General features: G+C 47.4%; 1 protein-coding gene across 1 annotated transcript in view; it reads left to right on the top strand.

Moving 5' to 3' along the window:
* Positions 1-23,402, top strand: part of LOC146811733 (syntaxin-4-like) — a 390,796-nt gene that overhangs the window by 176,689 nt on the left and 190,705 nt on the right. Inside the window, exon 2 of the mRNA XM_085618728.1 lies at positions 12,434-12,547. Coding sequence (XP_085474854.1) covers positions 12,434-12,547 — 114 coding nt within the window. The remainder of the gene's footprint in view (positions 1-12,433; positions 12,548-23,402) is intronic.

Here is a 23,402-nt window from a genome sequence, read left to right as displayed (position 1 = left end):
GGTAGTGGATCATGCCACCAGGTATCCAGAAGCTATACCCCTAAGGACTACCACAGCTCCTGTGGTAGCAAGAGCCCTCATTGGAGTTTTCTCCAGGGTGGGTTTTCCAAAGGAGGTCATCTCTGACAGAGGTTCTAACTTTATGTCAGGATATCTAACTGCAATGTGGAAGGAGTGTGGTGTAAACTACAAATTCACTACTCCCTATCACCCACAATGCAATGGGTTAGTTGAGAGATTGAACAAAACCCTAAAGGGAAAGATTAAAGGACTCCCAGAGAAGCTTAGGCGAAAATGGGACCTTTTACTTCCCTGCCTTCTGTTTGCATACAGGGAGGTCCCTCAGAAGGGGGTTGGCTACAGCCCTTTTGAAATTCTGTTTGGGCACCCTGTTAGAGGACCATTATGTCTGGTGAAAGAGGGATGGGAGTTACCTCTCAAACCTCCCAAACAAGATGTAGTGGACTATGTACTTGGTCTCCGCTCCAGGATGGCTGAGTACATGAAGAAGGCCAGTAAAAACCTTGAGGCAAGCCAAGAACTCCAAAAAGCTTGGCATGACCAAAAGGCTGTCTTGACTGTTTACCAGCCAGGCCAGAAAGTGTGGGTGTTGGAGCCTGTGGCCACAGCAGCTCTCCAGGACAAATGGAGTAGCCCCCATACAATTGTTGAAAAGAAGGGAGAGGTCACCTACTTGGTAGATCTTGGCACTCCCAGGAGCTCCCTTAGGGTGCTCCATGTCAACAGACTTAAAGCATATGTGGACAGGGCTGACATGAGCCTGCTCATGGCAACTGATGAGGACCAGGAGGAGGAGAGTGACCCTCTCCCTGACCTGCTCTCACAGAACCCTGAAGATGGGTCAGTTGATGGTGTTGCTTTGGCAAGCAGCCTCACTGAACATCAACAAACTGAATGTAGACAAGTGCTACAGCAGTTTAGACATAGGTTTAGCCTGACCCCAAGTCAGACTTCCTGGTACACCCATGAGGTGGACACTGGAGACAGTCTGCCTGTAAAGAGTAAAATCTACAGGCAACCTGACCATGTTAGGGACTGTATCAGGACTGAAGTCCAGAAAATGTTGGAGCTAGGTGTTATTGAGCCCTCAGATAGCCCTTGGGCTAGCCCAGTAGTACTTGTCCCAAAATCTCACACCCAGGGCGGTAAGAAAGAGATGAGGTTTTGTGTTGACTACAGGGGCCTCAATGCAGTCACCAGGACTGATGCCTCCCAATCCCAAGGGCAGATGAACTAATAGACACTTTGGCCTCAGCCAAGTATCTCAGTACATTTGACCTTACAGCAGGCTATTGACAAATCAAGTTAGCTGATGAGGCCAAGGCAAAAACAGCATTTTCGACCCCTGGTGGGCACTATCACTTTGTGGTAATGCCCTTTGGTTTGAAGAATGCACCTGCCACATTTCAGAGGTTGGTGAATAAAGTTCTGACTGGTATGGAAACCTATTGCTCAGCATATCTAGATGACATTGCTGTCTATAGTTCCACCTGGCAGGATCACCTGGTCCACCTCAGGAATGTACTGGAGGCTCTGCAGAAAGCAGGCCTCACTATCAAGGCCACTAAGTGCCAGATAGGGCAGAGTCAGGTTGTGTACCTGGGCCACCTTGTAGGTGGAGGCCAGGTTCAACCATTACAGAGCAATATCCAGACCATAATGGACTGGTTAGCTCCAACCACCCAGACACAGGTGAGAGCCTTCTTGAGCCTGACTGGGTATTACAGGAGGTTTGTTAAGGGATATGGATCTATAGTGACCCCCTTAAATGATCTCACCTCCAAGAAAATGCCAAAAAAGGTTCAGTGGACAGCTAGCTGTCAAAAGGCATTTGATGACCTCAAGCAGGCAATGTGCACTGCCCCCATCTTACAGAGTCCAGATTACAAAAAGAAGTTCATTGTCCAAACAGATGCTTCAGAGCTGGGTGTGGGAGCTGTACTGTCTCAACTTAATAATGAAGGTCAAGACCAGCCAGTTGCTTTTATAAGCAGAAGGCTGACCCCTAGAGAGAAACGTTGGTCAGCTATTGAGAGGGAAGCCTTTGCTGTGGTTTGGGCCCTGAAGAAGCTGAGGCCATACTTGTTTGGCACTCACTTCATAGTTCAGACGGACCATAAGCCCCTCCTATGGCTCAAACAGATGAAAGGTGAAAATCCTAAACTGCTCAGGTGGTCCATTTCCCTACAGGGGATGGACTATACAGTGGAACATAGACCTGGGACCCAACATGCCAATGCAGATGGACTCTCAAGGTATTTCCACTTAGAATATGAAGACTCAACTGGTCAAGGTTAGTTTAATGTCCCTGCGTTTGGGGGGGGGGGGGGGGGTTGTGTAGGAGAGTAGGATCTGTACTTGTGTTGCCCCCACTTTTTTTCTGATGTATACACTGGTTTCTGGCTATAGTCTGGCTGGGTCCCTGCTAATCAGGACCCCAGTCTAACGGATCTCTCTAAACAACTTGGTGTGCATATTAGATGCACTAGTGATTGGATACTGTGGTACCTTATGAGCCCCTAGTATATGGTACCTTAGGTACCTAGGGCATTGGTACTTCACAGGCCTACCAGGGGCTGCAGCATGTATTATGCCACCCCTGGGAAGCACTCACAATCTGACACCACAGGCCTGCTACTGCAGCCTGTGTGAGGTAGTGTTAGCACTCCTCACTGAGGTATAGGTTCCTATATCTCACCATACACACACATATAAACCTATCAGTCACCCCTATGGTAGGCCCTATCAATCCCAAGGGCAGGGTGCGTGGTTTACTATGTGAGGGGGTGCTTCTGCCTGAGCAGGACCCCTCTGCAGCTGGCAGAGTCTATTCTCTGCTGCTGTTAGTGGATGCGGTTAAACCATATACTCTTAAGTGCATTATAACCTCGCGGTAAATGCTAACTTTGGAATGACTGCATCAAAACATGTCGTGTTTGGTGTCAAACAACTTGGAATCCTACCCCCACACCAGTAACTGGTGTGGGAGTAGGATCCCACCCTTCTAGAGGGGACGACATGTGCACACTGTACTACACGGTAGAAATCATCTAGAGCCCTGGCATCACAAAATGGATGCCACCAGCACAGACACCGGGCTGCCCTCCTGCTGCTGACCGAAACTCGCAGTGGAGGGAGCTCAACAAAGGGTTTCCTGTCACAGGGAGGTGTCACCACCTCCCAGACAGGATTTAGTGTATTGGAGCTGGGTGGGTGCACTCTTAGAGTGCTTTGAAGTCCTGTACTGGGGGAGCAGTAGGCTCCTCTGTGCATATGCCAGCTCAAACCGGTTCAGGGGCTACCTGCCCCTGCTCTGGCGCGAAACTGGACAAAGGGAAGTGGGTGTAACCACCCACTACCCTGACCCTCCTAGAGGAGTGGTCATAGAGCTAGTCCCTCCCATCTTTTCACTATAAGATACCACACATTGCCAATGCAAGTTAGATTACACCTGGACGACGCTCTACGAAGAAGAATCCTGGCCCTTCAACTTTCTACTATCTCTAGAAGACCGAAGGATCTCCCTTGGAGTCAAGGAGTGACTCCCCTGCTTGGCAGGCACCATAACTACTGAACTACGGTTGCAAACTTTACCGCTCCTGCCGGAGCCCGAAGTCCCTGCGTCCCCTGAAGCGGATTTCCTGACCTCGACGGCCATTTTGAGTCCCCAGCGAAGCTGTGGCATCTGGACCCCACGAGTGACGAGGAACAGCAATACCAGGGAACCGTGCACTGATTTTGAGTGCAAGCCCTAAACTACGTCCAACGAAGTTGTGCTTTGGACCACTTGTTGTCCAAGTCCTGAGCAGGTCTAGTACCAAAGATCAGCGGCCTACCTCGTCCCGAGTGACCGTGGGCTGTTGGTAAACTTTTCCTGCAAAGGCGTCTACGCGGTTGCTTGCCCGTTGGCTAGCGACTCTCCAGAAGACTTCCACATCACCTTCAAGGACTCGCCTGGTTGCTCTGAGCCTGCCCTCACTTACCCTCGCTGGGTAAGTCCATCAGACCTTGCTGGTCTGCTCCATCGACAATCTTCCATCCACACGAGACTTGCAGTTGCCAAGGCTTGTTGGCTCCAAACCGAGTGCCGACACCGTCAACAGCTGCAGACGTCGTGGGACCCTCCGAATCCAGCTGCTGGTCTTCATCGATCCCTCCTGGTCCTCGTGAGCGAAGAGACAAAACGACATCAGCGACCTGAAGAGACGCGACAGCTGTGGTCATCCATCTTGCTGGCCACCGGTCACTGGCAAGTGACTTTGAACTCTGTCCCCTCAATTTCTAGGTCTTCTGCAACTCCAATCCATCTTCGGATTCCAGCGGACACTTCTCTCGACGACGCAAGCAGCAAGTCTTCAGTGATCTCCATTGAAAACAGCATCGCGACCCGACACCAAAGGACACGTATGCACCCGGCTTCCCTGGGTGAGGTAACTCTTGCATTACGGTGCCCAAGTGTGCATTGGCTCTCGAAGTACTTACCCTGTAAGTTGTTTGCTTGTTGTCCACTCCGAAGTGCCCTAGAACTGTAAAATACAAACCGCGACATTTGCCATTGAAACGTATTGAAAACCCGCGTGTGTGTTTAGACACTGCACGCGTCTCCTGTGGGCTTATTACTTACCTGCTAACACTGCAGAAGTGAAGCCCCAGCGATTCCCAAGGCCCTAGGCCTCTTCATATTGCAAGTCGAGTTTGTTAAACCACTATTTTAGTATATGGTCTGGTACGCCCCTAGGGCTACAGCCATATTTGTGCTTAATTTATTGAGAACTGTTGATCTTTTGAATGTTTACCTGGCTCTAATCTCATAAAGAGATTAGTAGAGTATATTTAGAAATAAATACATATATATTTGATATATATACCTGTGTGGTGTCTTTTCATTTGGTAATTCAAGAGATTATAAGGTAAAACAAGCTGCTTTACATTCCTCAGAGACTTAGCCTGAAGGCTGCTCTCCACAGCTACCACTAGGATAGCTTTCTTTAAAAGGTTGTCTTTAAACCTATCTACCAAGAGTCGAATTGGATTGGTGCAAGGTGGCCACTATAACTAGTGACCAGCATATGCCAGGCCAACTTCTCACAGAAGGAATGATTTACGTTCTATTCAGATCACTTGCACAGGATTCTTGTTGTTTTAATTGAACTTGCTTTCTTGCCATGCGACTGTCTATTTTTGCACTGCCAGTAATGATTCTGATATGTTTAATATGTGTACCCCCACTAACGATAGAATGCTGAAAAATATAAGTGTGAATTGGTTTGTACTTTAAATATGTTTATGGTTAAATTGTCATGATCTCATATTTTGCTCATAGTTTCAGTTCTCTTAAATAATTTGTAATTCCTGAATTGGCGCATAGACACCTACGGTTAGTAGTGCGCTTTAGAAATCTCAATTTCACTTCAATATATTTTACTTCAAGCTTGCTATTTGTTCTTTATTTTAATGTGAATCTGTTCTGTAACTGTGTATTGCTGCAAACTAAAACAAAGCAGTTCCAGTTGTGAATATGACATATCTGGTAGACTGCAGGTGCTGTGGATGAAAATGAGTGTGCAGGGCTTATAAAATGTTAATCAAAGGATGTATACGTGTAGACTGTGGCTTAGGTCAATGTCTGCTCAGAGCCAAGAGTGAGAGCCCCCCTCCTCAGTGGTCTAGAGCACCATATCAGTATGGAAGCTGTGGCCAGGTTGGTCAAGGAGAATGTTTCCTTTAGAACATCACTGTTATAGAGGATTGACTACATCCATATGATGTAAAGGAACCTCCCTTAGCATGGTAGTAATTTGATGTTGTAAGAATCCATCTAATTTTCTGCAACGGTTGAGATAGAACATTTATTGTTTTTCACTTGTGCTAGCATGGAGTAACAACAGTACCCAGTTCTCATGCTTACCCAAGTTTACCCAAAGGATTTAAGATATAAGGTTTCTTAATGAAAATTCAAACCTTTCCCCTCATTCCATAGAGGCAGAAGAAGATTCACTTGTGGTGTGCCTCTCAAGGGAAGGGATGAATTTTGTAGCAAGTGAAAGGCACTGGTGTTTCAAGGATTATTTTAATTTCCTACCTAGTGGTTCGCTGTCTGCAGCCTCGGCCTGTTAAGAAAATAACTGCCAAAACACACACAGTAGTCGATTTGAAATTTAGAGTCTAGTAGTGATAAAAGGTGAAACAACAGGTATTATTATTGTTGAGTTTATAATGATGTAGAGTCTGCCTTTCAAAAGGAGTGTGAGCATAGTGGATGCCGGTGGAGTGGGTGGGGCCTTGCCTATGGACATACATTTAAACTTGTATGGGTTTGACTCTACGCCTTGTAAAACTGTGGGCTATAGACTATCAAACTCTGTTGGGGAGGCCACCATGCAGACTGGGGCTGTTGGGTCCTAACTGTGGTGGTGTAGGTAATTTGCCGCAGATGTCCTATTGTGACTCTGCAAACTTGGCCAGTTACACCCTTATTGCACTGTACTGTCATGCTAGTGAGGGCGTGCTGTCAACGGCCTTTTATTGAGGTGTGTGATGTGGGGGGGCAAGAGCTCGGAACTCAGCAGTCAACCAGCAGACATAATAATCGAAGTCCAGCGCTTCTCTTTTAGGTAAAATCAGGTCCTCTCATTTTCAACACAGTGAAATACTACACATTCCAAAGGTGGTTTTAGTTACAGGGTTGCAATATTTCTAGGCTTTCAAGGGGAATGTTGATGCCCTCTTCCTCCCTTCCTGGGAAGTTCCCCAGAAAGATATGTGAACAGACATGTTTGTCACATTTTCATATCTCTAGCAATTGCCCCAAGTGTTAGCTCATTGACTAGTTAAATAGCCTGTAGAACCAACATGTTAATTCTAGAAAATGTCACATTGTCCCAGCCAAGATTTCCTTTGTGCATATTAGGCACAGTCTTGCAGTTCGGTGCAGACAGCAACCTCGCTCCCTTCTGTCTCAGCACTGGCATAGCACTGATAGGGGTTACACTCCTCTTGAGACCACTTATATTGAACAGCACGTTTAGCTAGCTCATGAGATGTCACTGCATCTCGGCCAGTGGCAGGCAGGTGTTGGCTAATCCTGCAGCTCCCCACAGGTGGGTACCGTTGCTGGCAGTGGCAGCTCCAGCCCCTTGTGGCAATCAACGAGAATGCCTGGCAACATTAAGATGATCTGCCAAACAACTGGCTGCGTTGATCATGGAAGGCACTGCAGAATAAGTATGAGGAACTGTCACATCTTACCAGTACTGGTTTTGCTTCAAGCCGCATTTGTGAGTTCCACTCGCCAGGAGCACGCTGCGCTTCTCCTCCCTGACGGCGAGTTGCCTACTTAAGGTGATGTCCCCTCAAATCTAGGAGTTTAGTGACATACAGATACTAGCCCTGGGTACACACAACAATCCTTTGAAGACTTGCCAAAGCTTTTTCTTATTTAGTAAATAAGAATCAGGAGCTGGAACAAAGTGGGGTGGTGTGGTTCTCACTTTCATACACAACTACCATACACGGCATGTGCATCAGTTGTCTACAGTCTCAGAGCTGGGCTGGGTTTGTTCTCTTTTAACTGTAATTAATTCACTGGCTGCTCCTCATACACAGCCTTTGTACAAGTTGATGTCTCTCACACTAGAGAGCAATGATGATGGCTTCAAGCAGGAGTATCCAAAATCAAGGGAGCACTGACGTGTCCGCTCTCTGCAACTGGTTGTCATCAACATTTCTGAATCAATAATTACAAGCTGACAAAAAGGCTTCCCTGCCTAGAACATTCCTCACCTTGAGTTACAAAAACTGCAGTGCTGTCTCTCTCCTCTTATGTGCGCTAAATAGCAGTGTTTGTGCAGAACGAATCGGCAGCCCTTTGCTAATAAAGTAAATATTGAATTTCTAAAGGCAGCCCTCTCTCTGTCCTCCCTTATTTCTTATCTGGATTTCCACCATCCAGTCACAAGTATTCCAGATATATACTTCCACTTTCTGGGGAAGCTTCTTCTACTTTCAACCAGGCTAAACCAGCAGCCATGCAAAATACATCGCACTGATCGTAGTGCTGTGACTCACAACATACTACCTTACATATATTGTACACTCACTGTACATACACACACACACACACACACACACACACACACACACTTAACTTGCACTTGTAATGTCATCCCAAGTATATGGGGTTCACATAATAGCAAAGTTTTCAATTCAGTAGCCAGCACTGTCTGCTGACACAGTGAACAAGCATTGGCATAGACAATAGGTCTCGCCTTTGGAACCTTATAAGTATTTAGTTATGCAGTACAATATCCTTGGTGCAAAAACATCAACTGTTGCATCTCTAAACACTTATCAGGTCCCAAAGGTGAGACCTTTTGGCTATGCCAATGCTTGTTCTTAGTTTAGATTTCTATCTCTTTTATGTAAGAGTAGGGATCTGTCCTTCTCGTGTAGTGAGGTCGATGGTATAGATGCTGCCTGGCCCGAGCATGGCGCGAGCTGACCTCCGCGCTGCCTGCACCTGGCAGCAGCTCGCTTGCTCCTACAAGAGCCGCCCAGGACTGCACTGTCTGTTCTGTGAGAGGGAAGCTTGCGCTGTTGCTTGCAGAACTGTACTCTGGCATACACTTTACTGCCGCGTCGTCTTTGCTGGTATGGCTGGTTAAAGCTTAACACTGATGAAGTCAGATAAAAAGGCGAGGCATTCAAATCACAGTGCAGCCTGTTCTGTGTGAGGGAAGCTCGTCACTGCTCCCTGTACTGTGTCTGCAAGGTGCAAATCAAGCACTATACCTTTTCACGAGGGGCGTAAATTCCAAGCACTTCCCATTCTGTATTTGTGCCGGAAACCTTGAAATGCTGGGGACTTTGGGAAACCTTTCATTTGCATCTTACTAGCGCTACTCAAAAGCCAGAACGATTGGCTTTGCTAATGCTTGCTCATTTAGTTGGCAACTGTTGTCGCCCACTGCGTGTTGTGAAGGGGTGGGGTCTGGCCGGATGAATAAATCTTGTTTAATACTGCACGTTTCAGTAAGCGATCTCGGAGTCCGACTTCGATTTAAATGGACTGGCCGTGGACGGTGGCTCGCATGCCGTGGTCACAGAAAAATAAACAGGGACACACAATTAAATAAAATAATTAATGGCTCTAATTAAGGTGGCCGAGAAGGCCCAGCCTTGTGCGTCTGCCGAACTCGCGCTGTTCTCTCCTGAATGCGGAGGGGGGCCCATCGACAGCACGCGAGAACGGAGCCTCGCTAACAGACGTCGCTTGCCTCCGCAAAATCCTGTGATGCGGAACCACAACCAACTGCACTACGGCAGGTCTGGAAACCTGAGCCCACCAGGAGGCGCCGGGTGACTTTGGTGTAGCCATGCATGGAAGAGCCACTGAACATTCCCTCGCCCCTCAACTCCTCTCGAATGGGGAACGTCACGTGTGGCACAGAAGATAGAAACGTTGCACTCTCACACACCCTCCCCACAGTGTGAATCACATGTAGTAGGCGGGAGGAGGGGGGTAGTACTAGTCAGGCGCGCAACACCCATTGGACTCAAAGGGCTTCAGCCCCCCCCCCGTCGTGTGTGGCAGCCCGGGCTGAGACACCTTCCCGGGCAAAAAAGCAGCCGCACCCGAGCACTTCACAGGTCTTTAAAAGACCATTTGCATGTTAATGAGGCCTCGCTGGTGTTTCACCCCTTCTAAGAGCCCCTGCAGCTCAACTCTGCCTATTGCTTAAAGTTCAGCCCCCCCCGAAATTTTTGCTCAGCCCCCCCCGAAATTTGGCTCTAGTTGCGCCTTTGGTACTAGTATTAGGTTAACCCATGTTTCACCGACTTGCAACGTGGCAATCTCTACTGTGACCTATACTTCAAGAGCTCGAATCCTGGAATGGCCTAATCAGCATTCCATCCTTCCGAAGTCAGCGTATTGAGTACCATTAAATGTAGGAGTCAGAATTTACTCGGGCTGTGTACAGCGTTCAGGAATATCTTGCCTCATGGAAAAGACATGGGAAGGAGGGGGGGTACGATTCCTCACTGAGCAGCCTCCCCAACCCCCACTAAGGCTACAACAGGCAGCGTCTGGCTTGAGTCTGTCATGTCGCACTGCTGCTGCGGGACCATGAGCCTATGAATAACGGCGTCAAATAGTCAGAACGGGCGGCTCAAAGATTGCAGAGGGGACAGCTAGGAATGGTGGACACCCCCACCCCAAAGTGAGCATAATCTATGAATGGTTCAAGAACAGAGGGGAGGGCATGGGTAGAGAGCCCGATCAACCTTGCGAAAACGTGATATACAGAGTAAGGCGGCCGGGGGCCCGAAGCCCGGGTAGGATCACTCTGCCTTGATGACACTAAACGTCAATATACAGTTTTACAGGATGCTGCCCCCTGAGAGATGTGGTCGGAGGGCGGAGACAGTCTCTGGGAATACAAGTGGTGCGCGCACGCGCACTGCGCAGATTTTAAGGAATGCAGCAGGCTCAGTGCGGGCCGCTGCTTGCTCCCTAGGTAAGCGGAGAGAGAAGGCGGGACATGCAACCGCCTTTGGCCAATTGCGTGGTCTTTCTTAGAAAGACGCACGCAAAGGCCAATAGCGTGTGATCCGAGTTGAAAGTCCTTACTAGAAGTCTCGCAGAACAGCGCATGCGCGCTGGCTCAGGTGAGGCCTAAAAAGGGTCTGGCCCTATTTAAGATTCGCGTAGCTTGGTGCACTGCTGCTATGATTCACCCTATGCATCGACAGCAATCCTATACCTCCTTTGAGGCCATGTTTGATGAGCCCCCTGTGTTACGAAACAGGTCAAAGCCTTACCAGGGATGCCTAGGCCTCTGCAGACAGGCTATATTAGTGTGATGCCAGGTCCAAACAAAAGGTCAGGCTGCTCATGCAGACTGGCACTCTGGCAGGTGTATATGCCCATTCACTATGCATGGTGCATTTCTGTCTCAATAGAGGGGACTGGAAATAGTATACTCTAGAAGGCTGGTGTTTGACAAGGTGCGTTGCATTGCGGTGGGAAGGAAATTGTTATTCTGATTCTGTAACAATAAGTGAATGTAACTTCCAGGTCTGGATTGAATTGGTTTTTTAACCCTATTAATAGAAGAAGGTCTTCGTCTTTTTTTTCCTTGCTTTCTCCATACGTAAACTTATCCTCTTCTTTGGTACTTACTCTTTTATGAGTCCTCTGTTTAAATCCTTTACAATCTTTTAGGCTTTTACTCCCTTCCTCTGTCCTTAGTCTGCTTTCTTTGGACCTTCTTCTCAATCAGTTTTTTTAGTCCTGTTTTTTTGTTTGTGTCCTGTCCCTGTGGTATTTCCTCAATATTTCCATTCCTGTTCGTCAAACACATCATCTTTTCTTTATGCCCGCATTCCCTTTGATACCATACTGCCATCTCCTGCTTCAACCTCATCGTACCTTGTTTGCTTTTTTCTCCTTTTGAAATAGTTTTATGTTGCCGACTGAGTGAGTGTATGTAGGAGTAAGTGTATATGTGGTGAGGTAGCAATTTACTATCAGGAAATCGCTGGAGCTCTGAACTAGAGCGCCATCCCACAATATGAATAGTGGTTTACAGCTAGGCAGGCCATCTGTAAGTTTGGTGTGTTGGTGGTTATGCTCCTTGAAGAGATGGTGGGAAGGTTTCCGTTTCTTCCTGGGGTCAAAAAGGCACAGAGGGGTTCTGGAGTCAATGGGCATACTGTACCAGATCCTGAGTGCAACAGTAAGCTGTAATTGGGGCCACCAGCCTTGAAGTTTCAGCCACCTTCCAATCTATTCACAAACCACTGAGTTACTGATTGGCAACTGCATGGTCATGTGAGTTTGTCAAGTGATCCGATGTGGACTTCATCTATTCAACAATATCTGAAGGATTCACAATGAGATCTGGGTTTATGTACTTTCCAGATGAATGGTTTATATATATATATTATGAATTCCATCCCTTCTTTACATGTAATAATGCTGCAGGGACTGCTCTGTTGATTTTCAACACCCAGACATGCAGCTCCTCACTAAATTAGCACAGGGGCTCACTCATTAATGCATCCCAATCCTAACCACTGTTTACCTGATACAACCCTGGGCTCAGCATACCGCTGTTAAATTCCCTTTGTATTCATTCGGAAGAATCCCTTCTATTGCAACACTGGGTCCTCACACAACTATGCCACTTCACCTAAGGCCAACATTGCAGCATGCTTTGCTGTTGCTGGACTGAGAACACACTGGACCTGCAGTTCCATACTATTTTAAGACAGGGACAATCTCACAGTTAACTCATTGCGCCCCAGTCCAGACAGGCAGAACGCCCACTTATCCAGTTTTGGAACCCTGGCACACATTTACTTATTCTTGTCTCTGCATCCCGATTGATTGCATGTCTCGGTTTTTCAGGTAGACGATGACTCTGATGATGATAACAAGGAGAAAAGGAGTCTCTTGGAACAGAAAGGCTCCGGTGATAAGAAATGCTCCCCAAATCTTGACGATGATTCTTTCTTCCAAAAGGTAAGTGTGATAATGGCGATGGTAGCTTATGGTAAACTGAAACAGACTGAGCTGATGAGCGAAAAATGTACTCTTTATCATTAACATGCTTCCATTAAGAATGCTTAGCCCAAGGGAGGTTGGGCCTATTTACATGTCCGATCTCTACTTCAGAACTTAATGTGGCCCAAAAATGTCTCCACTTGTTATTGGTAAGCTTGCTCTGCTAATCGTTGCTAGACATAATAACGTGTGGTTCATTCCATTAAAAAGTGGCTAGATTTATTTGGTATGACAATTTAAAAGGAAAAAAGGATATTTTACCAAAATAAGCCTATATCCTTAGTTGAAGAGACCAGGTGTTCCAAGGGTCTTTGCTCAGAAACCCATGTGTTCACTGGTATGACTACTTGAATTTAACAGGCCTCCATTTAAATAGCTCTTTGTGCAACTTTAGTGTTTTTTCCGTATGTAAAGCTTCTTTTTAGGTCCTAACCCCACCTTTAAAATCCGTGGGTACTTTTCAATATAAATGTGCTTTTCGTTTATTTTATTTTCTTAATTTTTTTCTAACCATTTTCTCTTGTGTTTCACTTTGAGATTAAAGGTTAATTTTCTTTTTAGTGTTGCAGTATGCTATATTTATAATAACTTGCATTTTGACAGTGCAGGTGTCTCAGTACAGGGTGGGCTCATGTCTGTGCACTGGAATGATGTCATATTTAGGCCACTGAGCTAGATCAGACTGATGTCATCATAGAATCTTGGTTATAGTGTGTGGCGTTGAAGCAAGATCCTGGTACCACAGAGTGATTTAACTTCAGTCACATGCTTTCCAACTATCCAGAAATACCTGGAGCTGAATTGCTGATATGACCCATGCCCCTATTTTTAATGGTGAGACCCAACTGTGGGTCTAGTCTGCAAAACATGCATGCTCCACAGCATAACTGAGTTAGCCGTGCTGGAGAGAGCATGGCAGGAAAAGCAGCAGATGAAACCAACAAATGTGTCTCTGCACGTCCTTAAAGGTATGCTGAGGGTAACTTTGACGTCTTCCTACTGCACATGTCCTCAAGGCAGCGCTGAAGGCCCCAGTAATGTAGTTGCAGTCGCAGTAAATCATTTTCTATGTGAAATGAAATGTCATCAGATGTATTTTTTGTTGTTGCTGTAAGAACCCTCTTTCCTCAGCGGTAGCCGCATTTTTACAATTTGTACAAGAATGAAAGTATGAAAGCAGAAAAGTGATATAATTAATTGCACTGTGACTGACCCGAACTTCATGGCACCTTTTTTTGAGGCTTTTTAAATACAATTTGGTGATCCCACTATAAAAGGAATTTTCCTGAACTGGAATATGTTGCGGGATTACTTCTTGTATCCTGGGGTGCTCAGGAGGACAGGGATGCATTTCCTTGTGTTTCATCATCATCAATAAAACTTTATCCGGTTTTTGGCAAACCATAAAAGTCACAGATAAAAACAAGATGCAATGTGTACATTTAAAACATGGATTTCGAAAAAAGCAACTTAGCATACTTAGAATTCATGAGGACACGCAAAGGCCGTCCAGATTAAATCACTTAAAATTAATTATCATTAATCAAACACAATTAGACGATACTCATTCAGTTATATTTAAATATGTACATTTCTGTTAATTTTTTTAGGCGTGACACAGAAACCCTGAAAGTAAACAGTTTTTTAAAAGTGCATAGTGCCTTTATCCAGCGCCAAAAGAATTTCAGACAAAACATACGGCCTTAGAAACAGACATTTCCTAAAGTGCATAGTGCCTTTTGAAAGTGCCAGGATGTGTCGTTGGCCACTTTAGACGCCACTCTTACTCATTTCTATAGTACAGAAGTGGAGAAAGCTATCTTGGCCACAACTAAGCATAAGGCCCCGGGCCCCGACGGGGTGCCACCCGATTTTTTCATACATGCCCCAAAGTTGTGGGCAGAGGTATTGGCCAATGTCTTTACCGCCGTTAATAGCAACCCTACACCATCTTCCTGGGACATTTCCACCATCGTCCCCATCTTTAAAAAGGGCCAGCGGGACGACCCCGGGTGTTATAGGCCCATATCCCTTTTGGACTCGTCGGTGAAGATCTTAGGCAGAGTCCTTTTGTCCAGGCTGAGGGATAATGTCGAGAGTTGTGGAGGGTTGTCAGAGATCCAGTATGGGTTTAGAGAGAGGAAAGGCACAATCGAACAATGCTCCAACCTACACCTGCTCATATCAAGTGGCCAAGGAGGGGTCCTTGTTTCTAGCATTCATGGACCTCTCCTCGGCCTTCGATTTGGTGAACAGGGCTAAGTTATGGATGACCTTGCTGAAAATGGGGATCGACGAGGCATTGGTAAGATTTATGGCTTCCCTACACCAGGAGCTTTTTTCGGCCGTACGAGTCACAAATGAGGGTAGGTGCACGTCCCTTTTCAAATCCCTGAGGGGGGTAAGGCAGGGCTGCATATTGGCCCCTCTGCTTTTCACAATTTATATTAACGGTCTGGGTGCACATTTGGAGGAGAAGGAGGTCGACGTTCCGCGTGCGGGAGCAGTTAAGATCCCAGCGCTCCTGTACGCGGACGACGCCGTGCTAATTGCGCGCACGGGTGTCGGCCTTCAACGCCTCTTAAATGCCTTTGGCACATTCATGGAACAGCTTGATTTAAAAATAAATGCTAGTAAATCGCATACCATGGTGGTAGGCCGAGAAAGTAGTAAGAGGAGAACAATAACCTTTACGTGTAGAGGGGATATGGTTTCTAGAGTTTACACTTTTCTCTACTTGGGGGTACTTTTTGACCAGAGAGGAACTTGGGGTCCTCAAGTGAGGGCGAAGAGGTTGGCGGTTATTAGATCATCGTCTGCCCTCATGGGCTTTGCGGGCAGGTTAGGTGCCAGGCCCATGGAAGCGTTGTTAAAAATTTACAACCTGTCGCCGTTGCGTTATATGGTTCACCAATTTGGGGCTATGTAAACGTGGAACCAATCCAGAGAGCGGAGAACAGATTCATACGGACACTCATCTCTGTGCCGCAGTCAACACCAACTTACTCAATACACTTGGAGGTGGGCCTAGATTTCCTTACTGATGTGTTGAATATGGCTCCCCTGATCTTTTGGTTAAAGACGTGGCTTAATGATGTCCTCCCACTGAACCATAAGATCATGTCCGACGTCTTGTCCCTAGACCATTGTAAAAAGATCCCCTGGCTGGCCTATCTGTTGAAGGTATTCTCAGATTTGGGACGACCAGAGCTCTTTACTTCCCCTCAAGATATCAAGGTCCAAGACATCGATCTTGTCAAAAAGCATTTTATGGGGAGGGCAAGAGCACTTCGTGAAGAAAGGGAATTAGTGAAACCATCAGTAAGGGGCCATTACTTACTTGTTAATTCATTTTCTTTAGCACCGTATCTTGGTTTCGTTACAATTCCATTCCATAGGTTTCTTTTAACCAAGTTCACGTTTAATTTGTTACATTTTTATTTAGGCACTTTAAAAACATGGAAAAAACCGGAAATAGCCTCACCCTGCAGTTGTGATCATTTCTCACCCCAAGACACCATGCATTTTGTTATGTTTTGTGGGTTTTATTTAGAGCCAAGGAAAAAATATCTGGTATCAGCTTTGAAGGAGGCGGGCTTCACACAAGTGAGACCGGCTCTACTCTTCTTGCAATCATTGCCCAACATACATATTACCTTTTGTATAGCCAATTTCTTGGTAGCTGCAGTTAGGATGAAAAAACATACCCATTAGATCCATCGTTATTCCTTTTTAACTTTTGTATGCCTAGACTTGTTTTAATGTAAATTATTTTATTGTCATATTTCAACACGCATGAAATGTTCCTAACTCTTTGTATGAAATGTTTTTAATCTCTTTGTATGACTTTAATTGAGTCGAATAAAGATATTTTGACTGACTGACAATTAAAGTTCTCCAAGATTGCAAGTGATCTGTTTGGACAGATTAAAAAATCTAATTTGGGAGGAGGAGCCTAGCGCGCAACCAAGATGGCCGCGTAGGCACAGGGCTCCCGAGGGCCTCCGCAACCTCTCACGTCTATCCTGAATAAATCCTGATTCTATCGCCGGGCTTCTATAGGCGAACATAAGCGGAGGTGATACCCGTTGTCCAAATTGATATCGGACTTCAGGAACCGGGATAGCAGTGGCTTCAAGTTGGCGGCCTACTCCTAGCCTTGCCCCGGACTCGAATTGGCGTGGTGCCCAGGCGGAAAGTGAACAACAACGGCATGCAGGACCTGGGCTGGTGTGTACCCCACACTTTCACTTTCGGTTTCGGGTCTCCTCGCTGAAACTGGCTGAGAGACCCTGGCTTGTTAACGACACGTCGATAGTGGGAAGATTGGGAATCCTGACTGGATCTTGGACACTAGCCTGGCCTACACTTCGTGATCACCGAGGCTCCTCAGATTGGCTGTCCAGAGATCACTAATCGTGCTGGTGGACGACAGCCTGGGTGGCCCTCAGACAATGGCAGCTAGATCGGACGGAGATAAACAAAAATCCAAGACGACTAGGCGGGGAGGCTATACCCAAGCAAATCACATGGACCGCTATGCTCAGTCAAAAGGATCCCCTAGTGGACTGCATAAGTCACCGGAGAGACCCAAGGAGGACCCGGGATCGTCCATAGAATTAACATTGCAGGATGTCATGGGTGCCATCGACGAGATGAAAGCGGCGGTTAGTCAGCAATTCGACACCTTGGCCCATAAATTGGACACGGTTTTGATCGACGTTAATCTAGTCAGAGCGGACCTTTCAAAAACGAATGAAAAGGTCAAATCCTTGGATCTGAAAACGTCGAGCCTGACAACAGACGTGTTCGACCTGCAAACCGAGGTCCGTAATCAGCGGACATCCAATGATTCATTTGTCCGTCGGCTGGAGGACTTTGAAAGTAGGGCTCGGCGGAATAATGTGCGCATAATAGGGGTGCCGGAGAAATCGGAGGTTCCTGCGGCTGACCTCTTCGTGGAAGACCTCGTGATCAACCATCTTGCACCCAAAGGGTTGAGTACATTTTTGGCGGTCGAGCGGGCCCATAGAGTTCCAGGTGGTAAGCCGAAAGTGGGAGCTCCCCCACGGCCTATTATTGCCAGAATTTTCAATTTCAGGGACAGGGACGCTATCCTGCAGGCCTCGAGGGTGAGTGGGCCGACGAAGTTTGAGAACACTAATATAAGTTTCTACCCGGACTTCACACAATCGGTCCAAAAGCAGAGACAGGGATTCATGGGTGTTAAACGGTGCCTGAGGGACATGGAGCTGAAATATACGATGCTCTTTCCGGCCAGGTTGCGTGTTGAGTTTGAGGATCGGTCACATTTCTTCGATCGGCCGGAGGTGGTTGGAGATTGGCTTGATACTTTGCCCCAGCGACGCAGTCGAGAGGAACAGACTGTGGAGAACGGCGGGGGCTTGACGGGGCATGAGGTGCCCGGTGACTGAACATTGCGAGGACACTTCAATACCTTGGTTCGCTGTTTCTATTCAGTTCATTTTTTTACATGCCCCGGGGGTTGTGGGGTGCTTAGTGAGGCTCTTTCCTCCTCTGGGGTTTCTTTTCGTAGATTAGTCAATGGTAGGGCGACAGGCACACTGCAAGTTGGGGGGGCTACATGGGCTCACGCAGGGGTGCAGGGAGGGGGGAGTTGTAACGGGAATGTTGGTGGGGAGGGGGGGGTGGGGGAATGTTTGAATGTTTTACAAGGCAACGTAACGCCATATGACTGGTGGTTGGGGTCGTGTTCTCTGGGGGGAGGGGGTTGTGCACGAGGCTGGGATGGGGGGTAGGGGATTGAGAGTTCTCTCATGGAATGTGAATGGCTTGGGGGACAGGATTAAACGTGGGGTAGTGCTGCAGCTTTTGAAACGGCTCTCGCCAGACATTGTCTTTCTGCAGGAAACGCATCTAATTGGGAATTCTTGCCATGCTATGAATAGGCGGGGATATCGTCTCGCTGCTCACTCCGGTTTCACTTCTGGCTCGAGGGGGGTGGGCATCTTGGTTAGAGCCTCTCTCCCGCTGGAGGTGGACGATATAATCCGTGATGACAGAGGGCGGTATGCTGCACTCGTAGGACGGTGGGAGGGCAGAACTGTCTCGCTGGTTTCTGTGTATGTCCCACCAGGATTGCAGACGGTAACATTTGCTGACTTAGGGCGCATGGTCCTGGGACTCCCGGGGGGGGTTCTGGTGATGGGGGGCGATTTTAACTCTGTCGTATCCGGTAGAGCCGATCGTCACCCTCCCAGGGATCTCCCTGGGGCGCAGACCTGGCTGAGTTGGTTTATAGATACCCTCGGACTTATAGATTGCTGGAGGTTACTGCACCCGGGACAGGCGCAATACACTTTCCACTCAGGGGCTCATGGAAGTCTATCGAGACTTGATTATGTCCTTATGCCGGCGGCCCAAGCTGTGATGGTTAGGGAAGTAAGACATCTGGCCCGGGGTATTTCTGACCACTCCCCACTACTGTTGCACATGGAGGTCACCCCCGGGGCTGAGGGGAGGGTAGTGCCGATTAACCCTTGGTACCTGCGTAATCCTAAAATCCGGGCGGAACTGGTTAAGTCTCTCGAACACTATTTTAATGAAAATGTGGGGTCAGTATCATCTGCTGTCTCGTTGTGGGAAGCCTTCAAAACGGTGATCCGTGGGCAAGCCCTTTCCCTAATTTCCCACACCAAGAAAAGCAAGATTGAGGAGGTGGTTCGCCTTGAGCATGAAATAGCTGAGTTGGAAGGGGAGCTGGGTGTTACGAATGATAAGTTCCACGTTCTCAGTCTCAAGCAGCTTGACTATAGAGCGTTGGTCACCGATGCCGCCAAGGTGATGAGTAGAGAGCAACAAGGGCGCTTGTACGATGTGGGGGATAAGGCTGGAAAGTTGATTGCATGGTTGGACAAGAAAGAGAGAGCGAGTCGACTGGTACCGGTTATCGAGAGAGCGGATGGCGCGCGTGACTGACCCTGTAGAAATTGTTGCATGTTTCGCGGATTATTTCCGCAAAGTATATTCTCCAGTCTCGGATCGCTCTGAGGATGACTCTCATCTACTGCTGAGAGATATTGCGTTGCCGTCTTTGTCAGAGGAGGATAGGATACTGATGGACGCGACGTTGTCGCCTGATGAGATTGCTTTGGCCATTCGCTCGGTCGCTTCCGGCAAGCCCATGGGTCCTAATGGCCTTCCCATCGAACTGTATAAACTGCGTCCGGACAAGATGGCGCCTCATCTGCGTGCAATGTTCCTTGAAGCACGAGAAGTGGGCTCCCTCCCCTATGATCAGCGTCTTGCCACAATAGTTGTGATTCACAAGGAGGGGAAGTCGCGGGATCGATGTATCTCTTATAGACCTATCTCACTGTTGAATGCGGAGCCCAAAATTCTAGCTAAGGTTTTAGCTAATCGTCTGATTAGGGTCGTTGGCGACTTAATCCATCCGGATCAGTCTGGTTTCATACCTCACCGTAACACGGCTCTGAACCTGAGGCGTCTCCATGGAGTGCTCGCCAGAGCGGCGCTCATACGTGAGCCGGCCATTTTGGCGTCTCTGGATGCGACAATGGCGTTTGACACTCTCGAGTGGCCGTATCTTTGGGCGGCACTCACGAAATTTGGTTTTGGCCCCGGGTTTATCGGTTGGGTGAAGTTGTTGTATGATGAACCATTGGCTCAGGTGGTAGTGAATGGCAGAGTGTCGACACCCTTTGTGTTGGGAAGAGGCACGCGGCAGGGTTGTCCGTTGTCGCCTCTTCTCTTCGCACTTGCCTTGGAGCCTCTGGCTGCCTGGCTCCGATGGGAGCCCTCCTTGCGGGGCATTCGATAGACGCCTGACTTTGAGGACCGCATCTCTCTTTATGCAGATGACATTCTCCTGTACCTCACATCTCCCCGGCAGTCTCTACTTGTATTAGTTGATGTTCTAAACTCATTTGGTCGTAACTCTGGCTTGGTCATTAACTGGACTAAGTCATGCGTCTACGTTCTCTCGGGTGATGCTCCTCTCCTCCCGTGTGGCTGCCCTATCCAGATTTCGCAATCGGGGTTTAAATATCTGGGAGTCTTCGTAACATTAGACCCTGTGGCCCGTTATGAGCGGAACTTGTTCCCCCCACTTCAGCGACTAAAGGCCGACGTTTTGGGTTGGCGACGGCTTCCGCTTTCACCGCTCGGACGTGCGGCGTTGTTTAAAATGATGTCACTGCCACGATTCCTGTATGCACTACAAAACGCGCTTGACGTTATACCGGTCCGCTATTTCCGCGAGGTGGAGAGTTTGCAGAGGCAACTGTTCTGGGACGGGCAATCGCGAATCGCTCTCACAAAATTGACACTTCCTTGGTATGATGGGGGTATTGCACTCCCCGATATCAAGCGATATTATTGGGCGTCCCAACTGGCGGCGGTGAATCACGGGATGTACGGACCGGCCCTGAACCCGGCGTTTGCAATGGATAAAATGTTATTGCCTGGTGGGGATTACAATAGGGCACTTTATTCGAAGTCTCCCGGTGTGCAGTTGACAGGCCCAACAAAGATAGCAGTACGTGTGTGGCATGCTGCGAATGCTGCGATGGGCTGGAAGGACCGCCTGACTCGAGCGACCCCGCTGTATGCTTCAGAAAGGCTGGGCTGTTTGTGGAAAACAAAAGGATTTGAGAAATGGGATCTGATTGGCATATGTAAGGTGAGTGATTTTTGGGTGAAAGGGAAGTTTAAAACGTTTGACATGCTGAAAGTGGAATATAAGCTGAACGATAGGGAGTACTTCCGGTATGCTCAGGTCCGCCATGCGTTGTGTTCGGTTTTTCCTGATGCTACTGCTATCCCGGAATATTCCCCATTGGAGGACAGGGTGCTAGATGGCTACGTGCCTGACAACACAATCTCCCTGATTTATAAAAAGCTTATAAATTACCGGGCGGATCTGTTGACCCACCTGAGGGAGGTCTGGGTAGCTGACGGTTTGGTATTAGACGTTGAGGACTGGGTATCGGCGGTGGCCTCCCCGAGGGAGGTGGCAATTCCGGCTCGCCATCGGCTCGTACAATTGAAGATACTCCATAGAGTGTATGTCACTGGACCCCGCCTGATGCGCATGGGTCATTCCGTGGATGGTCTGTGTAAGCGTGGCTGTGGTTTGCTGGGTACTTTCCTTCACGTCATATGGGAATGTCCTGAGGTGGCTCGCTTTTGGAGTCGGGTGCATGCGGTAATGGAAGAGGTCACACACGTTGCTCTGTTACCAGAAGCTAGAAGGTGTCTGCTGAACGTGTGGGAGCCGAATGATTATGATGTGGCACAGACGCAGTGGGCGACTTTGGGGAATATGGTGGCTAAACGCGACAACACACAGCTATGGGGTTCTCAGAGGTCACCCACGATCTCGGTATGGAAGGAGAATATGGACTGGTGCATGTTTAGAGAAAAGACGGTGTATGTGGCGAGAGGCAAGCCCAGGAAATGGTCTAATGTGTGGGGTCCGTGGAATTCTTATCGCGGAGACATCTACGCCCCTCCTCTGGTGGAAGTATTGGATGTTCCTTTGTCCCCCTAGCTGAACATTCCTAATTTGCTCTGTGATGAGTATGTTACAGTTTGACTTTTTCTCCGCTCCCGGCCCCCCCCCCCCCCCCCCCACCCCCCCCTCTCCTCTGTCGCAGACCATTCGTGATTACTATATGAAGGGGACTTTCCTACCCTGGGGAACACGTACTGATACTTATAATTCTCATTGCCTTGTTCGTGTGAAATATTTATAAGTTTTAAATTAAAAGCTGAAACTGTCTTTATATTGGTATTCGGATACAACTGCTGCCTTCACTTAGAGTGCGGACGGAATAACGGGATCTTTTGATTGACATGTCTGTATAACGATGAACTAACTCTTCTTGTACTACTTAGCGGCCGGCCCAAGTGGTTGTAGGCCCATGTCTGTAACTCTTTGAAGTCAAATAAAGGTTTCTTTTAAAAAAAAAAAAATAATCAAATTTGATAAAAAATCTTAAAAATGAAAGCAATCATTTTCCAACTAGGCTCCTTAAATTGCGCCAGAGATAAATCTATATCTCATTCCAAAGTTAATTCTGTTTGAAGTAGCCGAAGCTGGAATAGACCGGGCCTGCATTTTCTGATATTCAAGACCCTCAAAAGTGGTAAAATGAATACCCTGCTTGGTTTGTCCTATAGCTGACAAAAAAAAGTAAAATGCAGCATGTTCTGACATGAGTTACAGTCACAGGGACAGTGATCCAAATGGGCATTGTGATACGTTTTACTGGGGAATGACACCAGAAAGTGAGCAATGCCAAGTCTAAATCTTAAAAGATAAAAAGTTTTAGACTGGCTAAAAAGGCAGAAGATATGGCTCAATTCCTTCATTGGTGACCAAAGCTAAATAATCTGCTACATGCTTTTTACTAGCCTCCACAAATTGTCTGGGCTCCATTTAGATATTTAAAAATTCTCTCTTTAATTGGGGTTTCAAAACGGAGGTAATAAAATGCGGGTTAGTAAAACAGTCCTCCCTCCCTACGAGGGTCAACTGGATCCTAACATAGCCAAGCCACAGTGATTTATGTACATGGTCACACTTTAAGCAGTCCTGAATTATTGCTCAATTAAGGGCCGGTTCTTCATTTGCCCAGATTGAACGCCATAACATGTTTGGGGCAATTTGTATTCGACCCCGCAGAGGAATATGCCCCAATTCCTTATAACAAATAATGGAGGGGAGGCGGGGGGGGGGAGGGGCAGACATTAATTTTCTGAGGAAGACATTTTCAATAGTTTGTACCGTTGATAGGTTACAGAAACC

Source organism: Triturus cristatus, chromosome 7, assembly GCF_964204655.1.
Source record: "Triturus cristatus chromosome 7, aTriCri1.1, whole genome shotgun sequence".
Lineage (NCBI taxonomy): Eukaryota > Metazoa > Chordata > Amphibia > Caudata > Salamandridae > Triturus > Triturus cristatus.
Note: the sequence above shows the minus strand (reverse complement) of the source record. Positions and strands in the feature narration are given on the sequence as shown.